This window comes from Aricia agestis, chromosome 1, assembly GCF_905147365.1.
Source record: "Aricia agestis chromosome 1, ilAriAges1.1, whole genome shotgun sequence".
Classification (NCBI taxonomy): Eukaryota; Metazoa; Arthropoda; class Insecta; order Lepidoptera; family Lycaenidae; genus Aricia; species Aricia agestis.
The window spans coordinates 10,470,849-10,497,263 of record NC_056406.1 but is presented as its reverse complement, the minus strand read 5'-3'; the positions used below and the strand labels follow the sequence as shown (position 1 = coordinate 10,497,263).

The 26,415-nt window shown below is 37.8% G+C and overlaps 2 protein-coding genes across 2 annotated transcripts; one reads left to right on the top strand and one right to left on the bottom strand.

Moving 5' to 3' along the window:
- Positions 1-3,312: 3,312 nt before the first annotated feature.
- On the bottom strand, positions 3,313-15,162 carry LOC121726627 (arrestin homolog). Its single transcript, XM_042114064.1, has 9 exons — positions 15,011-15,162; positions 14,142-14,332; positions 13,637-13,815; positions 13,060-13,195; positions 11,889-12,046; positions 8,040-8,183; positions 7,254-7,383; positions 3,799-3,989; positions 3,313-3,674 (listed from the first exon to the last, which is right to left on the bottom strand). The coding sequence occupies exons 1-8, from the start codon at positions 15,117-15,119 to the stop codon at positions 3,891-3,893; spliced, it is 1,146 nt and encodes a 381-aa protein (XP_041969998.1). The 5' UTR covers positions 15,120-15,162; the 3' UTR covers positions 3,313-3,674; positions 3,799-3,890.
- A 6,270-nt stretch (positions 15,163-21,432) lies between these two features.
- On the top strand, positions 21,433-25,951 carry LOC121726609 (putative insulin-like peptide receptor). Its single transcript, XM_042114041.1, has 3 exons — positions 21,433-22,067; positions 24,379-25,533; positions 25,813-25,951. Exons 1-3 carry the CDS (start codon positions 21,493-21,495, stop codon positions 25,949-25,951), a joined length of 1,869 nt encoding a protein of 622 aa, XP_041969975.1. The 5' UTR covers positions 21,433-21,492.
- The last annotated feature ends 464 nt before the right edge of the window (positions 25,952-26,415 follow it).

Here is a 26,415-nt window from a genome sequence, read left to right as displayed (position 1 = left end):
TTGTTTTTTTTTTTTTTGCTGAAGGCAGGTCAAGTATCCCTGATGTCACTGCGACCCTTGAGAATCTATTATAACTCCTTCGCATTAGAGTACCGTCCCGAACCCAATGCTGCTCATAAATTGAACAATGTGGTTGGGGTTGGTGCCACGAATTTCCTCGGATGTGTATTCGTAGCAACCAAGGTGTCTGTTCCTGCTTTGTAGTAGAGCAGGGCAGTCAAGGAGAAGGTGTATAGGTGTTTCATCCTCCTCCTCGCAGAATCTGCAAGTCGTTAAGCTACTAACACCTATTCTGTTAAGATGCTTATTGAGCTTGCTGTGCCCAGTTAGGCTTCTGGTAAGAATTTTTAATTGATTCCTACCCATGGTGAGCACTATTCCTGACAGTTTCTTGTTGAAGCCAGAAATTAGTGCCTTAGAGTGTTCAAGGCCAGGGGTCTTAACCCATTGCTTCCTGCTCAGTTTGCGAACCCATTCCTCGAGCACTTGCTTTGTGGTACTGGGAGATATACCACAGACTGGTTCTGGGCCATATATGAGATTCTCAGCCCCAAGCCTAGCCAGTTCGTCCGCGGTTTCGTTACCGGGGAAGTTACTGTGGCCCGGGACCCATACTAGGCTTATTTTGTTGTCCCTTCCTAGCATGTTCAACGTCTCAATGCATTCCAATTTCGACGAAACTTCTGCAGCAGTCAGTGCTTTAAGTGCAGCTTGACTATCAGAGAAGATAAAAATATTTTTGTTAACTAGTGCCATCTCTAGGCTTTCTAGTAAGCAACCGATGATTGCGAATGGTGTTGTATAAAAATATGTACTTTAGGAGTTTCTTAATATTGCTTATATTGCGAACAGTCTCACATTGCTCTAAAAAGAACCATGTATCTTTCTCTACCTTATCTGTAAATGTGTCAATACAAGAAATGATCGCTTTCTGCAGTTGCAGTTAATACTTTATTTATAATAATAATATGAATATATTTTCTCTGACTTATTATAATATTAGTACATACAATTATTGATCAATTATAATATTTATTTTACAATAACATCTCATCAAACATATTTAGGTAAAAAGCCAGTTCTTGCAAGGCAACTCGGTACTTCTGCCGTAAAGTTTAAGATCCATGTGATATAAAAAAAATCCACAGCCGAACATATAACTTCCTCGTTTTTTGTAGGTCTCTACCTCCTCGTCCTCTATTAAATTATTGCGTAATTAGCTGTTTATTAATTAATTACAATATTTAATTATCAACTAAATGTATCTATATATTAATACGTGAACGAAAAACTTTGTATCCCTTTTGACGAAAAATGCGTTAACGTAGGTGAATGATATTTTGCACAGTTATAGTTAATAAGGTGAAGGAGTGCATCGAGCTAATATTATTTTGAAATTATGCTTTTATCATACATTTTTTTAACAAATAAAACATTACACACACATGAGAAATGACAGATTTTTGAGTGACAAGCATATACATACGAATTATACTCTTTTATTTATGGTTGAAGTCTGTTGACAACAAGTTGACAAATTGGAAATGGATTATAGTTTTTTTTATTGAATCTTAGATACTATTAGACAATGCTTACACGGCCAGTCTGAGATCAGCTGGGTCCCAGAGACAAGAGTTGAAAAAAATAATATGATAACGTCAATATTCTTTTACAAAATATACCTAGGTAGTAGCCCTAATGTCCTTGAAACTAAGGTCGAATTTCGACCATTGGGCGAACTCTAGTTCTTATAATATTATATACCTAAGCAATAATAATTATATTCGTAGGGAGTTTAGTTACAACATGATAAATAAAATAAATATATTATATTCTTATAATAACAAAATCCATCTCTTCGGACCAAAAATGCAAGCTTCTGATTTCTTTAGCTATTAGCTGAGTTTTGTAAGAGAACTTGTATGATGTAAGTAAGTAGGTATTATTTTTCCAAGTCCCAATGTCCTTTTTAAGGTCATTAAAATCTCTATTGTCTCTCTGTCACAATCGTCTCAGAATAACACAATATCAATAACATAGTAGAATAGTTTTTGGAAAGTCTACGATGCCTACCACCGTTTTGGGAATCAACCCGACGAGAAGAAACTCGCAAATTCGCAAGGGGCTTTTTCAACGTGATAATGTCATTACTCATTAATGTTTGTAATGTGTATTACTATAGCTGTTGAGGTTTATGTTTAAACATAACTTAAATTACTAAGGTAAGCGTAAAACAGACCATACACGCAAGGGTGTATCTGACAGGGTCCTTCCCGTTTCATACCACAAATTTTTCATACCGCGGTATGAAACAGCGAAGTACTGTTTTTGAATTGCCTGTTTCATACCGGCGTCCGAAACAGCGAAGACCTTTTTTGAATTAGTCGATTCGTACCGCAGCGCAGATTTTAGTACAGTCAAGCTCAAAATATCTATACATATTATATAAATTATAAAATAATAAATTATTTAATTTTATTTTATTATTTATTATTATTATGACATATTATTATTTTATTTGATTATTTAAATTAAATAAATTTATCTCAGAGAAACCAAATACATATTGGGCAATTTATTGATGGTATACGAAAAGACTCCAAGTATTATTGTGCTTTATTAAAAAAACCTGATGTAAAAAATTCAAAGAATATGAAACGAGTAAACGGGTCACCAGATGGAAAGCAACTTCCATCGCCCATGGACACTCGCAACATCAGAAAAGCTGCAGTTGCGTTGCCATCCTTTTAAGAGGGAATAGGGTAATAGGGCAGGGGAGAGTAGGGAAGAGAATAGGGTAGGGGATTGGGCGGTGGGCCTCCGGTAAACTCACTCACTCGGCGAAACACAGCGCAAGCGCTGTTTCACGCCGGTTTTCTGTGAGCCCGTGGTATTTCTCCGATCGAGCCCGCCCATTCGTGCCGAAGCATGGCTCTCCCACGTCACAACCATACAAAAATTAAAAAAAAACTAGCGGTACTACGGAACCCTACATATATTGCGCGTGGCCCGACACGCACATGGCCGGTTTTTTTATTTGTATTTTCTAAACTATCTATTTTCATCAAAAAAATCAATGCATACTATGAGGGCACTTTTGAGATTGACAGCTCCCGGACCATAAGTACATTTATTTTATTTTTGATAATTTAGTATTAATTATATTATAGTGTTTTTATTAGAAGTCTGATAGTATATAATATATTTTTTGATTTTGAAAGAAATGACATTTCTTTATACAAAATATTTTTTTTATTTCTTATTGTAACCACTTTTCTATACGAAAGTATAAATAAGTGATTAGACTAAAAATATTTAATAAAACTCATGGTACGAGTCCACCCATACCAAAAAAGAATTCGTCGTTTCATACCACTCCAAGCACCGCGTTACGAAACAGGTAATTCAAAAACAGTACTTCGCTGTTTCATACCGCGGTATGAAAAATAAGTGGTATGAAACGGGAAGGACCCATCTGACAGGTTTGCCTGTGCCAGGCAAAGTTAGGGCAAAACATGCACAGTTCTGTAAAATACACGCTCCAGTTTACCTGAACTGTTGACCTGTTCAGGCAAACCTGTCAGATGCACCCTTGCGTGTATGGCCTGCTTTAGTCGTGTAACTGTAAGTACTATCGGGGAAGTTGATTCCTAGGCAGATGGCAGACCGTGGACCTAAGTAATTTGGTCGCGCTAAGTCAAACCCATCCGACCGATCACAGCTAACATTGAATTCACATACGCCGACCAAATAACGTAAGTCCGTCAACTGCTTAGGAATCAATTTCCTCGATGGTACAAATTTCTTCTAACATCATCGCTTACATTTTTGGTACAAGAGGTGCGAGTAAATAGTCTATAATTAACTGATATTGATATTATTTTCCGTGTTTAGTAGACCTCGACGCTCTCCTGATGATGCACGGTGTCCTGTCTGAACATCTCCACGTCCACCTGACTGTCCGCCTGCATCAGCTTGGCGCGACCCTCCTGTAAACACACACTTGTTACAGCAACTCTATGAAAACTATTATCTTTAGGGTCAATTGAGACCGCAACGCGACGCATAGATGCATTTCTAAATTTGACAGATTTTCAAGACGTCTCACGCAATTGAAATCTGTCAATTCAATACAAATTTAAAAACGCATCTACGCGTCGCGTTGCGGTCTGATTAACGGCCGTTCCCAATATTTGATGTATCTCTGGTTTTGCCCTACTAGAGATAGGAATAGCTCACATTAGACACATATATTTTATGTCAATTGTGAGCTATTCCTATCTGTAGTAGGGCAAAACCAGAGATAGATCAAATATTGGGAACGGCCGTTAATCCGTAGTGCCTTATCACACTGGCGATTAGCGAGCGATTTAAAAGCGACGCGACTGCGCAGCGCACACGTCGCGACAGCGCAGCGTCGTCGCGGTGTGGCGTGGACGCCATTTTGTACACTCGTCTACATTACATAGATTATTATTATATTATACTAGCTGTTGCCCGCGACTTCGTCCGCGTGGACTTCAGTTTATAGCGCGCGATGTCAACAAAATTGGTGTCAAAAGCTTTTATAAAAAAACCCTGGTACCCCTTAAATCAATACAGCTGTGCAGTGTGCAAACAATAAGTACTTCATTTTTGTATGTTAAACTTTATATATTATGCCAAATTTTAAAGCTTATTTAGCCCCCCAATTACACAACTTTACCCATAAACTATTTATCATTGATAGGTTTAGCCCCAATTTCACCAACGTCTGTTAGTGTTAATAGCTTGTTAAAATATCCTGTCTTCTCTTTCATTCATATGAAAAACAAAACAGCTAACGTGATACTAATTCGAGCATTAACTTTAACAGTCGTTGGTGAAATTTGGTCTTAAGGTTACGTCACTGCCTGCACAGATAAAGTACTGAGTTATTTAATACCGTTGTATAGATATAACAATCGAAAAAAATCGAGACTTAAATGTAAGATGATACCACCTCTTATAGAAAGACTTTTGAGCAAGCGTCAGCGCGATGTAGAAGACGCACGGCGCCATCTATTATGAATTTTTTGAACAAATTTACGACCCTTACAACCCTTTTTTCCAGTAAAAAAGTAGCCTATGTCCTTTCTCAGGCTTTAGACTATCAGTATACAAAATTTCATTACAATCGGTTCGGTAGTTTTGGCGTTTGGCGTGAAAGCGAGACTGACAGACAGACAGACAGACAGACAGAGATACTTTCGCATTCATAATATTAGTACAGATTATGTGCACACTGCACAGCTGTTTTTGGGTATTTTGATTAATTAAGGGCCGCGCTACACCGGAATGGCAGCGGCGAGGCGAGCACTTTCAGCGCTGCCATTCCGGTGTAGCGCGGCCCTAAGAGGGGTACCACTTACCAGGGTTTTAAAAAGTTTTTAAATTTGACACAAATTTTGTTGACACCGCGCGCTATAAACTAAAGTCCACGCGGACGAAGTCGCGGGCAACAGCTAGTTATGAATAAAAACAATAATATATAATAAAGTAGGTATGATTAGTTCTGTTATAATAATGAAGTAAAAAATAAAGCGCCATCTGTTTTCATATATTAGAATTAAAATGTAAAAATATTTTCTGGATGGAATATAGGCCAACACAACACACTCGAACTCCTTAGAAATGCAGTAGGAGTTCTATAAGATAAGATAGATTGATTATTATTATAGCAAGTGATAATATTATTAAACATAATATTCTAACGTATTAAAAACTATAAACAAAAACATAATAACTAATAAGTATGATTAGTTCTATGTTACAACGAAGTAAAAAAAAAGCGCCATCTGTTGAATCGTATTAGAACTAAAATGTTCATTGCATCGCGTCGATATATTTCTGGACTTTTTATAATATTATACATAAAATATATTTAAGATTTTTGAAATATTATTTTAATACACATCCAAGACCCAGGAACATTGAAAACTTTTTGTTCCGCCTGCGGGACTCGAACCCAGGACCCCCGGGATGAGCGCTGGCCACGCGCAATGCGAAGTAATTTTCATCGATATTTTCATGGAAATAAGATATTTTCCCACATCAAAATGTAGCCTATGTCCTTTCTCAGACTCTAGAATAACTGTGTACAAAATTTCATTGCAATCGGTTCAGTAGTTTTGGCGTGAAAGCGAGACAGACAGACAGACAGACAGACAGATATACTTTCGCATTTATAATATTAGTTTTTGGCGTGAAAGTGAGACAGACAGACAGACAGAGATACTTTCGCATTTATAATATTAGTATGGATTAGTATAGAAGTATAGATACATAAAATATATTTAAGTAAAAAATAAAACGCCATCTGTTGAATCGTATTAGAACTAAAATAAAATAAAACGCCATCTGTTGAATCGTATTAGAACTAAATTGCATCGATATATTTCTGGATTTTTTATAATATTATACATAAAATATATTTAAGATTTTTGAAATATTATTTTAATACACATCCAAGACCCAGGAACATTGAAAACTTGTTCCGCCTGCGGGACTCGAACCCAGGACCCCCGGGATGAGCGCTGGCCTGCGCAATGCGAATAAATTTTCATCGATATTTTCATGGAAATAAGATATTTTCCCACATCAAAATGTAGCCTATGTCCTTTCTCAGACTCTAGAATAACCGTGTACAAAATTTCATTGCAATCGGTTCAGTAGTTTTGGCGTGAAAGCGAGACAGACAGACAGACAGACAGACAGACAGACAGAGATACTTTCGCATTTATAATATTAGTATAGATAGTAGACTCGTCTAGGGACGTCAGAATCCATTTTGCTGCTGAGTGTCCAAAACGCCGAAGGCAAGCTGCGTGCACGCGTCATCGCGGCGTATGCGTTGCGCAGTCGTGTCGCTTTCAAATCGCTCGCTAATCGCCAGTGTGATAAGGCTCTTAGACTTAAACGTGTCACAATTCGAATGTGTACTGCGTGCGCCTCTCTATAAGCAGGTTCATTAATATTATTTTGTTTCCAAACTGTGTTTCTCTTTTAAAGCATAATCGATGATTTTTTGAGTAATCGTCAGTCAAAATATCAAAGTTTCTCTTTTGTTAATAGGAGGAAAATAATAATATTATAAGGATAAAATATATTTAAGTATAGATCCACACTGGCAAAAGTGAGCCACTTAAATTGCGCTTAAAACTAAAGTAAAACTTTATTCAATAATAAATTTAGTTCCTGGCGATTGAACAGCAATAGTTTCACTTCAAACATACCTTAGGGTGCATGAGTATGAAGGGCAGTTCTGCGCTAAGCTCGCCGCTGAGCGCTCCCAAGTAAAGCTTCACCTTTACGCTGTAGCTGACCACTATTCCAAAAGCATCGCGCTGGTCCGGCTCCAGAAGTCTGATAAACAAATTAACAAATTATATTACAATCTTCTTCTTAATATATAAAATTCTCATGTCACAATGTCAGATAGCGTACTCTTCAGAAACGGCTTTACTGATTTTAACCAAATTTTATACGCATAATCAGTGGGTCTGAGAATCAGCTACTGGGTACTTTTTATATTGATATAAGTGCATTTATTGAATAAATAATAGTAAATTATTATAACTCGACACTGACGGCGACCATTGTTTGTGCGACGGGATAGCGATGGACGTTCCCATGGTGACATACTTATTTACTCACTTCAATAAAATAATATGGGCGAAATACTTTATATGGCAAAGGTTTGCCGGGACAGCTAGTTAATTATATATATTTTATTACAGAAGTATTAGTACGGCTCGGGTATTATTTGAACTTGGCTGGATACACTACTGCTTGTCCATGTAGATTGAAGACGGCCGGGACGTCTGCTTCTCCAATAGTATAGCTACTGTGCAAAAGCAGATGCGGTCGCGTCAGTCACACATAGTTACATCACGGAACGCCTTTCTGAACTTCTTACAGCTTACTCTATGCTATTACTGTAACGCGCATCCAACATGATTCCCTAAGTACACAGTATGCTTTAACTTTTAAGTAACTTCCTTCACTTTGCCAACGCTTACAGGGTAGTAGATGCGAGGGACGCCTCATGCCGCTTGAGTTGCGCATCCAACGCGAGGCCGCGGCGATCTCGCAGGGTCTCCAGCGACGGCCGAAGCTGCACCACCTTCTGCAGCGACGCGCCTGGCTGCAGTGGACACCCGTCTCTGAATATAAGAATAAAATACATTATGAAGCTCTCTAATGGGTCGCAAGACTGTTTTGCCTTAAATATGTCACTAATTATTATAATTATCATTTCTATAACTTTTCAAATATTACAAATACAATAGTTTATTTGTCTTTCTTTGTATGAATTGTGTCTATGGGAAAAAAATCAAAAACTTTTCACTCTTAAGCCGCTGAACCGAGGAAGATTATGATAATATGGATGTAGAGCCTGTAGATGAAACTAAAGAACACAAAAAATAAAGGTAAGAGTCCCGCAAAGGAACAAAAAACAATCCCATCAAAACTATTTCATGTAAAATGTTGCCAAAATTCTACTACTACTACCTAGCTTCAACAAATAAAATATATTACTTACATAATAATATATGTAAGTGTATGGATTCGCTACCGTCATGGAGGTGTTGCGAAATTCAGTTTCTGATCTGGGGGCCTATTATGAGCTCTTAAATCGATTTACTTTACGTCCTTATACAGTCAGATAAGGACGTAAAAAGAATGGATTTAAGAGCTCATGATAGAGGCCCTGAAGTAAGTAACAAAACAGCCAAGCCATACATATTATCTAGTATATACTGATACTAGCTGTTGCCCGCGACTTCGTCCGCGTGGACTTCAGTTTATAGCGCGCGATGTCAACAAAATTGGTGTCAAAAGCTTTTATAAAAAAACCCTGGTACCCATTAAATCAATACAGCTGTGCAGTGTGCAAACAATAAGTACTTCATTTTTGTATGTTAAACTTTATATATTATGCCAAATTTTAAAGCTTATTTAGCCCCCCAATTACACAACTTTACCCATAAACTATTTATCATTGATAGGTTTAGCCCCAATTTCACCAACGTCTGTTAGTGTTAACAGCTTGTTAAAATATCCTGTCTTCTCTTTCATTCATATGAAAAACGAAACAGCTAACGTGATACTAATTCGAGCATTAACTTTAACAGTCGTTGGTGAAATTTGGTATTAAGGTTACGTCACTGCCTGCACAGATAAAGTACTGAGTTATTTAATACCGTAGAATAGATATAACAATCGAAAAAAATCGAGACTTAAATGTAAGATGATACCACCTCTTATAGAAAGACTTTTGAGCAAGCGTCAGCGCGATGTAGAAGACGCACGGCGCCATCTATTATGAATTTTTTGAACAAATTTACGACCCTTACAACCCTTTTTTTCCAGTAAAAAAGTAGCCTATGTCCTTTCTCAGGCTTTAGACTATCAGTATACAAAATTTCATTACAATCAGTTCGGTAGTTTTGGCGTTTGGCGTGAAAGCGAGACTGACAGACAGAGATACTTTCGCATTCATAATATTAGTACAGATTATGTGCACACTGCACAGCTGTTTTTGGGTATTTTGATTAATTAAGAGGATTCCACACCGCCCTTTTTTCCATACAAACGTTGTCCCCTGTTTCCTCCCTGGATAATGCTAGTAGAGTTATATTTTTTTTCCTGAATATCTACGGCCACTAATACAATGTCCCTATGTTTTATTTTTTTTTTCATAATTTAATTATTAAATAAGATATGAACGTTCAAAAACCCAAAAAAATGGCCAGATTTTCCACTGTGTTCAAACGTCCAGAAAACAGATTTGGCTAGATTATACAAAAAAAGCAAAACATAGGAACACAGCTCAAGCCTTTTTTTAATCTTTAATGAAAAAAGTACTTAAATCGGTTTTGGAGAAGGAATCAGGGGACAACGAATCGTTGATTTTCTGGATTTTCTGCAGTTGTCTCTATCGCGTTCTGCGGTATAGGCTTGAGGTAAGGGAGACAGCTATAGATATTACACGTACTTTTTTTTCATTTCTCTAGCCGCTGTTGTATCCTCTTAAGGGCCGCGCTACACCGGAATGGCAGCGGCGAGGCAAGCACTTTCAGCGCTGCCATTCCGGTGTAGCGCGCTGCGCGGCCCTAAGAGGGGTACCACTTACCAGGGTTTTAAAAAGTTTTTAAATTTGACACAAATTTTGTTGACACCGCGCGCTATAAACTAAAGTCCACGCGGACGAAGTCGCGGGCAACAGCTAGTTATGAATAAAAACAATAATATATAATAAAGTAGGTATGATTAGTTCTGTTATAATAATGAAGTAAAAAAATAAAGCGCCATCTGTTTTCATATATTAGAATTAAAATGTTGATTGCTGATTGCATTGATATATTTTCTGGATGGAATATAGGCCAACACAACACACTCGAACTCCTTAGAAATGCAGTAGGAGTTCTATAAGATAAGATAGATTGATTATTATTATAGCAAGTGATAACATTATTAAACATAATATTCTAACGTATTAAAAACTATAAACAAAAACATAACAACTAATAAGTATGATTAGTTCTATGTTACAACGAAGTAAAAAAAAGCGCCATCTGTTGAATCGTATTAGAACTAAAATGTTCATTGCATCGCGTCGATATATTTCTGGATTTTTTATAATATTACACATAAAATATATTTAAGATTTTTGAAATATTATTTTAATACACATCCAAGACCCAGGAACATTAAAAACTTTTTGTTCCGCCTGCGGGACTCGAACCCAGGACCCCCGGGATGAGCGCTGGTCACGCGCAATGCTAAGTAATTTTCATCGATATTTTCATGGAAATAAGATATTTTCCCACATCAAAATGTAGCCTATGTCCTTTCTCAGACTCTAGAATAACTGTGTACAAAATTTCATTGCAATCTATTGAGTAGTTTTGGCGTGAAAGCGAGACAGACAGGCAGACAGACAGACAGACAGACAGAGATACTTTCGCAGTATATTTCGCAGTATTTATAAGTCGCGGGCAACAGCTAGTTATGAATAAAAACAATAATATATAATAAAGTAGGTATGATTAGTTCTGTTATAATAATGAAGTAAAAAAATAAAGCGCCATCTGTTTTCATATATTAGAATTAAAATGTTGATTGCTGATTGCATTGATATATTTTCTGGATGGAATATAGGCCAACACAACACACTCGAACTCCTTAGAAATGCAGTAGGAGTTCTATAAGATAAGATAGATTGATTATTATTATAGCAAGTGATAATATTATTAAACATAATATTCTAACGTATTAAAAACTATAAACAAAAACATAACAACTAATAAGTATGATTAGTTCTATGTAACAACGAAGTAAAAAAAGCGCCATCTGTTGAATCGTATTAGAACTAAAATGTTCATTGCATCGCGTCGATATATTTCTGGATTTTTTATAATATTATACATAAAATATATTTAAGATTTTTGAAATATTATTTTAATACACATCCAAGACCCAGGAACATTGAAAACTTTTTGTTCCGCCTGCGGGACTCGAACCCAGGACCCCCGGGATGAGCGCTGGCCACGCGCAATGCGAAGTAATTTTCATCGATATTTTCATGGAAATAAGATATTTTCCCACATCAAAATGTAGCCTATGTCCTTTCTCAGACTCTAGAATAACTGTGTACAAAATTTCATTGCAATCGGTTCAGTAGTTTTGGCGTGAAAGCGAGACAGACAGACAGACAGACAGACAGACAGACAGACAGACAGAGATACTTTCGCATTTATAATATTAGTATAGATTATGTAGAATTTGTTGAAGTTAGCCGGGTCGGTAGAGCTAGGCCGTGTAGATTCAGAAGCTTGGCTCTTCATGCCATAGCAAGAACTCACTGCGTCTCAATGCCGGTGACGACATTACGGTACTGGCCGTTCTGGAACAGCACCACGTCGACGGCCTGCAGGATGCTGGCCTTGATCTTCTTCACCACCTTGTTGCTGTGGTTCCGCACGCTGATGTTCACCGCCACCGTCTCTCCGTGTATGTACAGCTACAATATAGATAAGATGATTCAAAGATTTTATAGTGAGCAAACTACATAGAATATACCTATGGCTGCCGGCCGGATTTTCAAAGAGTGTCCGGGTGAAATCCGGACACTTCTGTTGAGAGAAATTTAACATTCTGTCGTGCAGCAATAAACGCAAGATAAAAACTTGCTATGCATACACACGATTTCTTGCAATGACTTGAGTTAGTAAGATTTTTACAAATTCTTATTGGAAAAGCAAAAATTGACGTTATCGTAAATACTATTTAATTAAAAGAGGTGTCCGGGGAAATAACCATATTTTGGCCAAATGTCCGGGAATTTTGTCGTGCCTGACCGGCGAAGGCAATTTGGGTGATGGCAGCCCTAAATATAGGTAACTCTAGATAAAGTATGGTGACTAAAGAGCCTTTGGAAAAAGGCTACGGATTCCTGTTTTTTTCGTGTTCGTAATTTTTCTGTGCCTAAATTCGTTTTCCAAAGGCAAGTCGTTGCAGCCCTGACGTGACTGCGCTGTCAATGGATCTTTGGATCTTTTGGATTTGGATGGAATTTATTATGACTCCTTAACCTTCATATCATATTGCTTGCATTCCGGCTGTTGGTTTTCCAATCAGGGAGCGAAGCATTATTTTATATTTGGACAAAGCTCTGGCCAAATATACAGAGTGTAACAAAAATAAGTGATAATACTTTAGGGTGTGTACGTGTTCCTTGTAGAGAGTTCACTGTGAAAGTAGCAGCGCTGAAAGACCAACATTTTTTTCACTTTTGTATGGAAACTCGTGACGCTCGGGCCCTTGCCCATGCAAAAGTGAAAAAAAAATTCGTCTTTCAGCGCTGCTACTTTCACAGTGAACTCTCTACAAGGAACACGTACACACCTTAACGTATTATCTCTTATTTTTGTTACACACTGTAGAACTTGCCCGAATATTATAAAACAAGTTATAGGCCAATGCTAGCTGCAACTCAATTCCATTATAACATTACCATTCATAAATATTATGAACCTGTTTATCCAAAGTCAGTTCCAACTCCAGTTGACCAGGCGATAGCACGAAGTCTTTCCGGACTACGGTGCAGGGCTGAGGGCCGGGTTTATCTGGCGCATACTGCACCTTGCGTATTCCAAGCGCTACAGTGCTCCTACAGAAAAAAGGTTTTGGCTTTTTTATTCTTTACCCATTCTTATGTTTGGAAAAAGTAACTAAATTATTACAGTAGTAGTTATTTCAAATCAAATTGTCTCTATAGAGAGATATCTATATATATAAAACTCAAAGGTGACTGACTGATTGACATAGTGATCTATCAACGCACAGCCCAAACCACTGGACGGATCGGTCTGAAATTTGGCATGCAGGTAGATGTTATAACGTAGGTATCCGCTAAGAAAGGATTTTGATCAATTCCAACCCCAAGGGGTTCAAATAGCGGATGAAAGTTTGTATATAATAATACTTCTTAACGCGAGCGAAGCCGCGGGCAAAAGCTCGTATAACATAAGAATCAAACTGTTACCTAATAAATAAAATGGAGATAGTAATCATCTAATGTCTTAGCTGACTGGGAAATCCTCCAACGAACCTGCGATGCGACCGGTCGATCTCGGTGTCCCCCACGAAGAGTTTGACGTAGTAGTGAACCCCGCAGGGCTCCCCCTCGTCCTCCAGACCGGGTTGGAGGGTCACGGACCCTGGCGCGCCAGCTGGCATCGACAGCTGGAACGGCACTGCCCATTCTCCCAACTTCTTCACTAGACGCTCCTAGTGATAAAACTAGAGTGGTAAGTACTCTCTAGTTTCGATAGAAATCTCCCCTGATCAATGGAGCCATCTACTTAATGGTGATACAGTAAGGTATAGCATACATCACCTAACTGGGGTGAAATGGAAGTCATTGAATTCTTCTAAAACTAGAAAGAATAAGTTGCCTGCGTTTTTACGCAGGCAACTTATTCTTTTAACTGTTTTTACAGTATACGCATAGTTAGCTTTTTCTTCTACTGTCTCTATGCAAAATTCCACCAAAGTATCAGCTCACCAGCACACAAGTACTCAAACATTTTCGTCCTTATAATTAGTATGGCTACCTGTGTCCTTGATAGGCTGTAGGCTCTCTTCTCAGGCGGGGGGTAGACCTGCTCGGAGGCGAGGTAGAGCTCCTTGTAGAAGGACACGCCCATGACCTCGTCCTCCTCGCGTCCGTAGCGGAAAGTGCACACCACCTGCGCATATACGCGCCGTCCTCGCACATACTCTTCGTCCAGAACCACTATTCCCTCTGAAAAATCGGACCACGTGAAATAAAATTCCTTTTTAGGGATTCGTACCCAAATGATAAAAATGGGGCCCTATTACTGAGCTTCGCTGTCTGTCCATCTGCCTGTTTGCAACCAGGCTGTATCTCACTATAGCCAGAGTTGAAATTTTTACAAATTTTGTATTTCTGTTGCCACTGTAGTAATAAATACAAAAATAAAATAAATATTTATGGGGGACTCTCAATTCCCATACAGAAAAAAAACATCCTTTTTAGCTCAATATTATTAAATATTACGACACGGTGCCAAGATGCGCCAGTCCGCCATGCCCACTTTTTGCTCATAATATCCACTCCACGGGGAATTGGAGACTCCCATCGCGGAAGGACTCGTTGCTCCTGAAAGAATGAAAGTGGACGCCACTCCAACAGCACCAACCCTGCCGAAGCCACAGGAACATGCCACAAAAGCCACAAGACCTCCGCGAATCCAGTGATGTTGAAAATATAATCCTGGCGACAATTTCTGATCCCATATTGATCTCCCCGGTAGAATTTTTAAAATCCCTTCTGATAAAAAAAATCCACGGTAACCACGCATTACTCGATTTCTTTAAAAGTTTTTTTGGTGACAGTTTGTATACAATAGTACTTAATATAGGTACGATATCGAAATAATAGTCGCTCACAATCACTTACCAATAGGCTCAACATAGGATATGTGATCAACAAAATCCCGCTTTGGCAGGTACAAGGTAAGTTTTCCGTTGGGGGAACACTTTTTGAACACTTTGAAATTGTACACCATTTTGTCAGTCACCGAGGTAACACTGCTCCGAATGCGGTGACAGTGGGGTTCAGGTGCCTTTATAGTGGATTACTCGGGTGTAAGGCTTCCTGACGGTGTAATCTTGTTTATTTTATTAGCATCACGTGCTCCTTACCTTACACCACCTACACAAAAAGTGACAAAGGTTAACTAAATCTATAATTCTATGTATAAATATTATATGCAATCTCAAAATATGGTAAATGTAAGAACAGTAGAAAAGAAGGTGAAGTACTAAATTAACGAACTTCATAGTTAAATACCAAATGAACTCCTCAAAATGTTTATGGTGATTTTGGTTTTATGTAAAATATATTAATAGGCATTTAGGCTACCAAATATTACATTTAGCACCATGGTATGGTGGTAACCACGGTTCCAAAGGCGCTTTGTTTTTATGTGTGGGAATTTAAGAGTTGCTTACAGAAGTTAAAGCATAATATTATGCTACTATGCAGATTAAATTTATCATCATCATCACTACCATAATTAAACGATGCATCATCATTCATCACATTATGACCCTATTTAAATAATTTAAACCAAAGCTGATACAGAATTTTCAATCGCAAAAAAAATTGGACTAAAATCATAATATAATATTATATACCACATTAGAAATACAGTTGTGAAGTGTAATAATAATTATATAAATCAAGCCATTATTTTCCTGCGTGAACAATAAAGTATATTTTTTGTCCTGTAAGTCGTTTTATGTACAAAATACTGGGACGTTATATTTTTATCAATAATAATTTCTTTGGTTTCAAGATTATAGAATCTTTACGTTAGAAACACGACCATTACATTAGAGCTAATGATTGTTGGTCATATAAAAAATATAATAATATAATTAAGTTTCTCACAAAAAACACTGAAAGAGAGAAAACGAGGATATTGCTTCATATTTCTGATAAGCAACATAATATTACTCCATAATATTAATTCTCTCGTGATTGAAGTAACATAGTTTCGCTATAAGCAACATACGTTACTAAGTTCTAATTCATGCAATGTGGTTAATTTTATTGCTGTCAAGTGTTTTCAGTGCTCAAATTGTTGCATCTCTCGATGCAAAATTTTCATACTGCGCAGCTTTGGATGAGTACTACAAAGAGAAGACCAACACTGTCATACCTTTACACGGTAAGAAACAATTCGTGCAAATAATAATTGAAAGTGGAACAAAGTTTAAATAAAATACAGGGTTTTATTCACCGAGTTAGTATTATAATATGACATTCTCAAACATTTAACTTAACAATGTAGGGACGTTTTAATACGCTTTTGCTTCATCTGTATGTATATTTGTGTCACTCTTCTTTGAACCAAGCTAAGCGCATTATTAAGGCACGTTGCTTTTTTTTATTAATATTATAATTTTCTGTGACTTTGAAATGAGAAGGAGTGCATCATAATTAGAAACGAATATCGCGTTGTTTGAACTATATATTCTGTTTTTTATTAATCACTAGCGACCCGCCCCGGCGTCGCACGGGTATAAAATATATAGCCACTGAAAAAATGAATAAAATTGATAGCCTATGATCCTTCACGTGTCTACTTCTTATCTGTGCCAAATAACATAAAAATTGCTCCAGTAGTTCGCGAGATCAGCCCTTTCAAATAATTTCCCCCGTTTTTTCCACATTCTCCTATTAGTCTTAGCATGATAAAAGTGAGGCTATCTAACACTGAAAGAATATTTCAAATCAGACCAGTAGTTTCTGAGATAAGTACGTTCAAGTTAGCCCTTTCAAATAATTTTCACCGTTTTTTCCACATTTTCCTCTATTTCTTCGCTCCTATTGGTCTTAGCGCTTCGATCACATATCGAAGTCTTAGCGTGATAAAATATAGCTTATAACCTTCCTCGATAAATGGGCTATATAACACTGAAAGAATATTTCAAATCAGACCAGTAGTTTCTGAGATAAGTACGTTCAAGTTAGCCCTTTCAAATAATTTTCACCGTTTTTTCCACATTTTCCTCTATTTCTTCGCTCCTATTGGTCTTAGCGCTTCGATCACATATCGAAGTCTTAGCGTGATAAAATATAGCCTATAACCTTCCTCGATAAATGGGCTATCTAACACTGAAATAATCATCAAAATCCATTTCGTAGTTTTAAAGATTTAAAGGGAACAACCCTGACATGAGGAAAAAAAGCGACTTTGTTTTATAATATGTATTAAGTATAGATTTAATTTTAATTATTTTATTAATAGGTTTTGTAGTATTGTCACTCACCCATCCTAGGGGTTATCATTAGTAAAAATAACAATATTAAATCTAAACCTTTCTATAAAATATGTAATGGTAAGTAATAATTGTTATTTTTTCAGTTTGTTTATTTACCTAATCTTATCCTGTTAGCGGTGGACTTGACATTGAATTAAAATGTAACATTCAAATATCAATAGACCATTCGCTTCCGACATCGTTTTCTGGTCTATAGCGTAAGATTAGTAGTGCTTATTCAATTCAATTCAATTCATATTTTAATTCAGATTTTCATCCCTAGTGTTAGTAACAATAGATCCTTATTTTAATTTAATGTTAATAAAATATAAAATAAATTGGAATTATACATTATTAATAATTTTAATTATTTATATGGTCTTTACATATGAAATTGGCGTTTTGTATGGGAGGAATATAAAGTCGATTTTTTAAGGGTTTACCCAAAGGGTAAAAATGGGACAGCTATAATAACGGTTCTTGAGAATTGAGATACAGCCTGGCGACAGACAGACAGACATACGGACAGACGGACAGACAACGAAGTCTAGAATAATCGGCAAAGTGCGAGTCGGACTCGCGCACGAAGGGTTCCGTACTATTAGAGAGCAAAATTAGGCCAAAAATTGTGTATGGGCAAACGACCCAGCTTAATGACTTTTCAGTTAAAAAAAAAAGTCTTTCAGCGCTACTTTCACAGCGAACTCTATACAGGTTGTAACAAAAATAAGTGATAATACTTTAGGGTGTGTACATGTCTCTTGTAGAGAGTTCACTGTGAAAGTAGCAGCGCTGAAATACCAAATTTTTTTTCACTTTTGTACATGGGGAAACTCGTGACGCTCTGGCCCTTGCCTATACAAAAGTTAAAAAAAATCGTCTTTCAGCGCTGCTACTTTCACAGTGAACTCTCTACAAGGAACACGTACACAGTACCAAAACAAAAATAAGTGATAATACTTTAGGGTGTGTCCCTAAAGTATTATCACTTATTTTTGTTACACACTGTATAGGGGACATATACATAATACACACCCTAAACTCTATACTATAGTATAATCACTTTGTTTTGTTACACCCTGTGTAGTAATAATATTTTTTGCCAGGTCGGTTGCGTTCTGTGTTTGCGGGCGGCAAACCTCAGGAGGTAGAGGTATGGGGCGGGCAGGGCGCGGCGCGGGCCGGCGCGGCTCTCCTCTACACCATAATACGCTATGGCCTTCGGTACAACGCCACACTAGTCACAAAAGATGCCGACTTTTGCGAAATTGTTAGGCGGCCTTGGTAAGATTATCATTATTGTTTTCCTAGATACCGCCCGCAACTCCGTTGCTCCAAAATTAACGCCTCCGTGGTCTAGTGGTATAGAGCGCGGCTCTTGACTCGGAGGTCGAGGGTTCGATTCCCGCGTTGGAAACATGCTATTTCCAAGTTTGGTTAGGACAATGCAGGCTGATCACCTGATTGTCTGACAAGTAAGATGATCCATGCGTCGGATGGGCATGTAAAAAAGTCGGTCCTGCGCCTGATCTCTCGCCGGTCGTGTCGGTCTTCCGTCCCACTGGGTTATGAGAGTAAAAGGAATAGAGAGTGCTCTTGTATATTGCGCACACACTTGGGCACTATAAAATTACTCCTGCGTAACTGGCCTGGTTTCAATGAAACCGGCCGCCGTCACCGAAACCGGTGTGGGAGCCATTATTATGCTCCAAAATTAATTTATCATGCGTAATTTTCATTATTTTAAGGTCGGTACCAGCCCGAAAAATGTCTGAAATCGTTGACATCTGGCGATCTTGAAGATCGGCGTTAGATACCTGCTAGGTGTGCCAACACTGCCGAGCTTGGTCCAATTTGCAGCTGATTTATTTAGGAATTTTATTGTCATTATTTTGTTGTAATACATAATTTAAGTTATTTATTTTCTGTATCTTATAGTAGTAATAGCTGCAAATAAATAATTATTATATTCTTTTCTTTCGCCCCCCATCCCCTAAAATGGGGGGTGGAGGTTTATTTATATAAGACTTTCACTAATTTTATGAATTAGGACACAAGCGTTTACACGGGACTGTAGACAGTAATTAAAAAAACCTATAAATAATCACTTACAAGAACCGCGACTTACAAAAAGAACTGAAATCCCACCAAAAACATTTCTTGTAAAATGTTGCCGAGCCGACCACATAAGGTTTACCCTGTGAAAAAGATATGAGATCTCATGTAGAGCTAAGCTTCTGAATCTACACGGCCTAACTCTACTGTCCCTAACTACACTCCCTAACTTAAACAAATTCTACATAGGTATCAGTAAATATGTATGGCTCGGCTGTTTCGTTACTTACTTCAGATTAGAAACTAAATATTTTCATCATCTCCGCGATGGTAGCGAAACGGCGTAGCCATATATATTTACTGGTATGTAGAATTTGTTGAAGTTAGGGTCGGTAGAGTCAGGCCGTGTAGATTCAGAAGCTTGGCTCTACATGAGATCTCATATCTTTTCACAGGGTAAACCTTATGTGGTCGTCTCGGCAACATTTTAGAAGAAATGTTTTAGGCGAGATAGAACGAGTAAGCTGGTACTTGGAAGCGACTTCAAAAGAATGAAGATTGAGTACATAGATAGTCGAGGTCTGAAAACGGAACTAATAAATAATAAGAATTATTAATTGATCTTTTTTTAGATCATTTTTACGAATATTACTTTTGTTTTTACCCTGGAAGTCGGCTTCCATTTTTTGTTAAAAAATAATAATTTACTGTATTCACAGGTATCGCTCAATGGTAGTGGCACCGGTGGCATATGTACCACCGACTGGATGTAATCTACTTTATACAAACGTTAATCGATTTTCAAAACTAAGAAGACCAAAGTCTTATCTACTGCAGCTGTACATGTACTTAGCTCCGGCATACCGTGCAGCCTGCAAACATTTGAAAAATGGGACATCTTTCGTTACTCGAAAGGCAATTTGCACTTTTGCTACTCCGACTAAAATATCTCAATAGTAAGTATTAATATTTTCTATTTTTAACTTGCACTACTTTCACAGTTTAGAATTAATAAAAGAATTCTAACACACTGTAATAAGTTAAATAATAAACTTTTAAGCATTACATTAATAATTTACGATTAGTACTTACACATAACCATAGAGGATGTATAATTGGTCCATGATACAATTATTTATTTATTATATTTTCAGTACATCGGATGCCAAATCTTCACCATCAGTATGTGATGATTGTGTCGCAATTCTTGCAAAAGAGTTTCATAATAATGGCACTAAAATAGTCGAAAAATTTGAAAAGATAACAGGTCTGCATCTTAAAGTTATTTTCTTCGAAAGCGATTTTATATTACTACAAGTTATAAAAAATCTCAAAGAAAATAATATATCTTTCTTATTTATTTACGATCACCTTTGGTTAGATGTGAATGGTATCTATAGAATAGCCCCATATAACGAGGGAACCGAAGATATAGAAAACACTAAGACTTCTTACATTGTGGGTGATGGAGAAGCGACGTCGTATTATGCACCTAACATATACAATGTAGTAACTGACTTTAACTCATCTGCACCAGATGCTTCTATTATACTCCGCAAAATTTTGGAGTTAGAAGATACTAATCTCAGCTTAAAAGAAGCTTCCTGTTTTTGGGCAAACAGATCTCAGGGTATATTCGAAAGCTTAGCTAGAATTAAGTACAACAATATTGAGGTATACGAAATATTACTTTTAATATGCGATGAAGAACTTTTAAACAAAATTAATGAAATAAACATTAAAAAGTACACAGATACTATAATACCAAATGTAAATTTTGGTATTAATAAAACATGTGAATCATTAAGAAGTTGTAATAATATTACTCAACTAGAGTATTGCTTAAAAGCGATATCAAGGCATAATAAAATACCCGCAGTTGTAGTGAGTAATTGGACCGAAAAAATAGCTCCTGTCGTTGATGCTGCTGCTCTTCATAACATATTTTTAATATTTGCAAGTCCAGTACCAAATAAATCATATCAGATTAAGACAAGTCGCAGTGTTGCTGGAAATCTATTTGAATTAGCCCAAGCGTATCACAAATTCTTTGCAATGGCGAACTGGTATCGGGTGGCTGTAATATCTGAAGCTACAGAGAGTGCGTATAGTTTTATTGAAGAATTGAAAGCATCAAATGATATTATATGGAAAGACGTTACTACATCTTCCGACAAGAACAGGATCAATGAGACATTGAAACAACTTAAAAATATGGATGCAAGAATTTTCGTGTTAAATTCTGAGTGGAGTTTGAGTAAACAAATATTATGCGCAGCCATTGAACTAGACTTGACAACAGGTGAATATGTTTGGGTAACAAGAACCAGAGATGTCTTGGAATGTGATGGAAAATTAGTTGACGATCTTAAACACATTTCGATCAGTTTAGAATGGCGTGGTGGATCGACGCCGATTAATGTGACGCGTTTAAGCAGAGAAGAATGGAAACCATTTGATAAAAGAAACTATAAGAATCGGACATCCGACTCTAACTGGGATAACTTTATATTACCATCAAATCTTTTTTATGTTGTTGAGGCAATCACACGAATATCACAAGCTTTTGTAAATTTCAGGAATGAGCATTATGAACTCATTTATGATTTACACGGGAAAATTAGCGCAATGTAAGTATTCTCAAATATATCTTACTAGCTGTTGCCCGCGACGTCGTCCGCGTGGACTTTAGTTTATAGTTGTTCCCGTACATCGATTAAGTCGTTTACGCGCAAACCAGAAAAGTATTCAAATTAGTATCTCCAATATCCATGCCAAACATCAAAATAGATTAAATAGTTTAGGCGAGAATCATAAAAAGTTTATTGTGCGGGAACCTATATTTTCCGGGATAAAAAGTATCCCTTGTCCTTTCCCGAGACTGAAAGTATTGCCATTCCAAATTTCATCAAAATAGATTGAACAGTTTAGGCGATAATCATAAAAGCTTATTGTACGGGAACCTATATTTTCCGGGATAAAAAGTATCCCTTGTCCTTTTCCGAGACTGAAAGTATTACCATTCCAAATTTCATCAAAATAGATTGAACAGTTTAGGCGATAATCATAAAAGTTTATTGTGCGGGAACCTATATTTTCCGGGATAAAAAGTATCCCTTGTCCTTTTCCGAGACTGAAAGTATTGCCATTCCAAATTTCATCAAAATAGATTGAACAGTTTAGGCGATAATCATAAAAGTTTATTGTGCGGGAACCTATATTTTCCGGGATAAAAAGTATCCCTTGTCCTTTCCCGAGACTGAAAGTATTGCCATTCCAAATTTCATCAAAATAGATTGAACAGTTTAGGCGATAATCATAAAAGTTTATTGTGCGGGAACCGTACATATTCTGGGACAAAATGAGTATTCCTTGTCCTTTCCCGAGACTCAAAGTATCTCCATACCAAATTCCATCAAAATAGATTGAATAGTTTACGCGCAAATCATAATAGTATATTGTGGAGTAACCGTAAATTTTCTAGGACAAAATGTATCCTGTGTTCTTTTTCAAGACTCAAAGAATCTTTATACCCAGCAAAATTTGTCCAGCCGTTTACTCGTGATGTGACCACGCGAAATATACGTTCCGCGCAGCTTCGCCCGCGTAAATTAGATATTTCACAGACAAATCAGTCCACAAAAATAGCCTATGATCCTTCACGTACTTCTTATCTGTGCCTTCTTATCTGTGCCAAATAACAGAAAAATTGCTCCAGTAGTTCGTGAGATAAGCCCTTTCAAATAATTACCCCCGTTTTTTTTCCACATTTTCCTCTATTTCTTCGCTCCTATTAGTTTTAGCGTGATAAAATATAGCCTATAGCCTTCCTCGATAAATGGGCTAAATGGGCTACAGTCTTAGTAAGAATTTTTCAAATCGGACCAGTAGTTCTTGAGATTAGCGCGTTCAAATAAGCCATTTCAAATAAATTCTCCCGTTTTTTTCAACACTTTTCTCTATTTCTTCGCTTCTATTAGTTTTAGCGCTATAAAATATAGCCTATAGCCTTCTTCAATAAAAAGGCTATCTAACACTGAAATAATTTTTCAAATCGGACCAGTAGTTCCTGAAATTAGCGCGTTAAAATAAGCCCTTTCAAATAATTTCCCCCCGTTTTTTTCACACTTTCCTCTATTTCTTCGCTCCTATTAGTATTAGCGTGATAAGGTATAGCCTATAGCCTTCCTCGATAAATGGGCTATCTAACACTGAAAGAACGAGTCCGACTTGCGCTTAGCCGATTTTTTATTATATTTTATAGTCCTTAACATCACAGAAAATATTATAAATAGTTATTATTATATGCTAAAATAATAAAAACTATAATATTATGTTCCATGATAAAATAGATATTATATAGATAACCATCTCCATTTATTATTGTTGCATCATCACTATCTATAGTCCGTGCAATCCACGAAGACGCGCCCCACCAATTTTTGGGTGAGCATCTTTCCCTTTGACCGTGACGCTTTCTCTTATTGGTCTATTTATTGTAGTGTGCGCGTGCACGCATAGGTAATTAGTGTACGTACCGATAAGACTCAACATTGGCGAAAACTTGCACACATATACTATAGACCAGGGGTCACCAAATGGAGGACCGCGGTCCGCATCCGGACCGCCGCGCCGCGCGGAGGTTTTTCTGACCCAAAACATCCTTCCTCAACCCATGTGAGCACCAAAAATTGGGGTAGGTTTCTGAACCTTAACCAAAGCCAACTTCCCCCCCCCCCCCCCCCCCCCTGCGCCATCGGCTGGCGACGCCCTTGAATATAATTAAAAACTACAGCTGAATCGATTTTAATCATTTCTTCAGTGAGTGACATAGGCTATATAATTTTGTTATATTTTCTACCTGTGCGAAGCCGGGGCGGGTCGCTAGTTATGTATATAATTTCATGTTAAACTTAATTTATTTTATCAATAATTTTTCAGGTACATTGCTTCGAATTTTGACAACACAACATCTGTTAATGGCTCAAGGATATTCATTGACGAATGGTGGGGAAATAAAATACACTCGATAGCTGTTTGGGAAGCTCATCATAAAAACATTTCAATTAAATGGCATCATAATGAAAATATTTTTGAGGGTTTCCAGCAAATAAGCGATAGAAAAAAATGTTTGATTAAGTCCGGAGACGCTTTTTCTCCAAGGTGTCATGATGTAGCAGTTATTTTGTCAATCATAATAATGGTACTACTCACAATAAGTCTGGTGATCGTGAGGCGCTTGCGGTTGGCAAGTATAGCCCAAAAAGATTTATTTCTACTCAACGCTGTTATAAACCACCGCAAGCATGTGGCTTCTTCTTTAGAAGCATACTTAGTCGAAAGACATTTAGTTAGAGTACTACATGAAATCGGAAGTGGTTATTTTGGTCGCGTTCATTTCGCTGAACTGACGCGCCCAGGAAGTGACGCAGTGGTCGTCGCCGCCAAAGAACCCCACGATGAAATTACGCTCGAAGAAGAACACGAATTTTTACACGAAGCGTCCATTTTAGCTCTTCTGACCCATAACCACATCGTTCGGCTGATAGGGATATGCATCAAAGATGGTCCTCCTATGGTGCTGATGGAACATGCACTCTATTTAGACTTGAGAAGATATCTTATCGAACGTCGTCATTTGGCGCTCAAAGATTCATTCTCGACGTCAAGCAGGAAATCGTATGATGATATATCGGACGAGTCTCTAACACGGTTTGTAAAGCAAGCGGCTGCTGCCCTGGAATACCTGGCGTCGAGGCGTATCGTACATAGGGACGTGAGGGCCGCTAACTGCCTCATCGACAAGGAACGATCGTTGAAGCTCGCCGATTTTGGAATGGCCCGTCGTTTAAATGGAAGTGACTGCGAATATGCTTCTAACCGCCGTGCTCTATTCCCGGTGCTGTACATGGCACCGGAAAGCTTAGACATGGGCGTTTTCTCTCCGGCTTCAGACGTTTGGGCTATGGGTGTACTCATCCTGGAAGTTGTGAGGTTGGGCGCTCGACCGTTTGGGAGCTGGCCCGCGACGCGAGTGGTACGTCACGTGTCTATGGGCGGCCACGCACCATTACCACCGGATGTTACACTGCACACGTAAGAAAAATACTTTTGTAGTTTTTTCGTTTGTCAGTTAGTGCGTTTCGTACCATGCTTCATAATGTGTTACATTTCAGATGGTAAAAATTACTGACAATACAAACTTTACATAATATTATTATAGCCAATTCGTAAAAATTCAGACAAGACACGCAAAAAACATCAAAATTAGTCCTAGCCGTCACATAACATAGTATATATCGTAGAGTATTGAGCGATTAACTCAAATTAAGAACATGTAAAAGAAATATTTTAAGTGGTTTACTTTCTTTTCAGGCGCAACTTAGTAATGTCTTGTTGGAAGCGCGACCCACAAGATCGGCCCTCTGCTGCGGAAATTGAACACTATCTCACCACGAATCCTCAAGCACTATCAGCTGCTCTATTATCGCCGGATCCATTGACTGAAAACTAACAATACCTACGTTAACGTAATGGCCGCACAGCCCGGCTCGCACCAGCGGCCATGTTAATGATAACTTAACTTTAATTTTATGACGAGTTTTACAGAAAATGTTTGGAGCTAAAATAGTTATGTCAAAACCGTCATTAGTTTTTACTCATGATCCGACACTGGTGGCCCTCGACAGAACACGCCTCTTTCATCATCATCACTCCCCGCCCCTTCGCACCGCGCCAGCCAGCATCGCCTCATCGGGTACCTCGTCCACTAGCCACAATGTACATCGGGCTTTCTCACTACTCCGACCAGTCAGCAAGCTCTCCTGGTCAGCACGTAGCATCGGCCCCGCACGGCAGCTATCCGACTCACTGGATCCCGTGCAGCAGCTTCACAGTTCCGACTCACTGGAACTCCCTGGCACTGGCGACTCAAGCGACAACCCAACAAACAATTATGCGTTGGTTGCAGGCTATTTT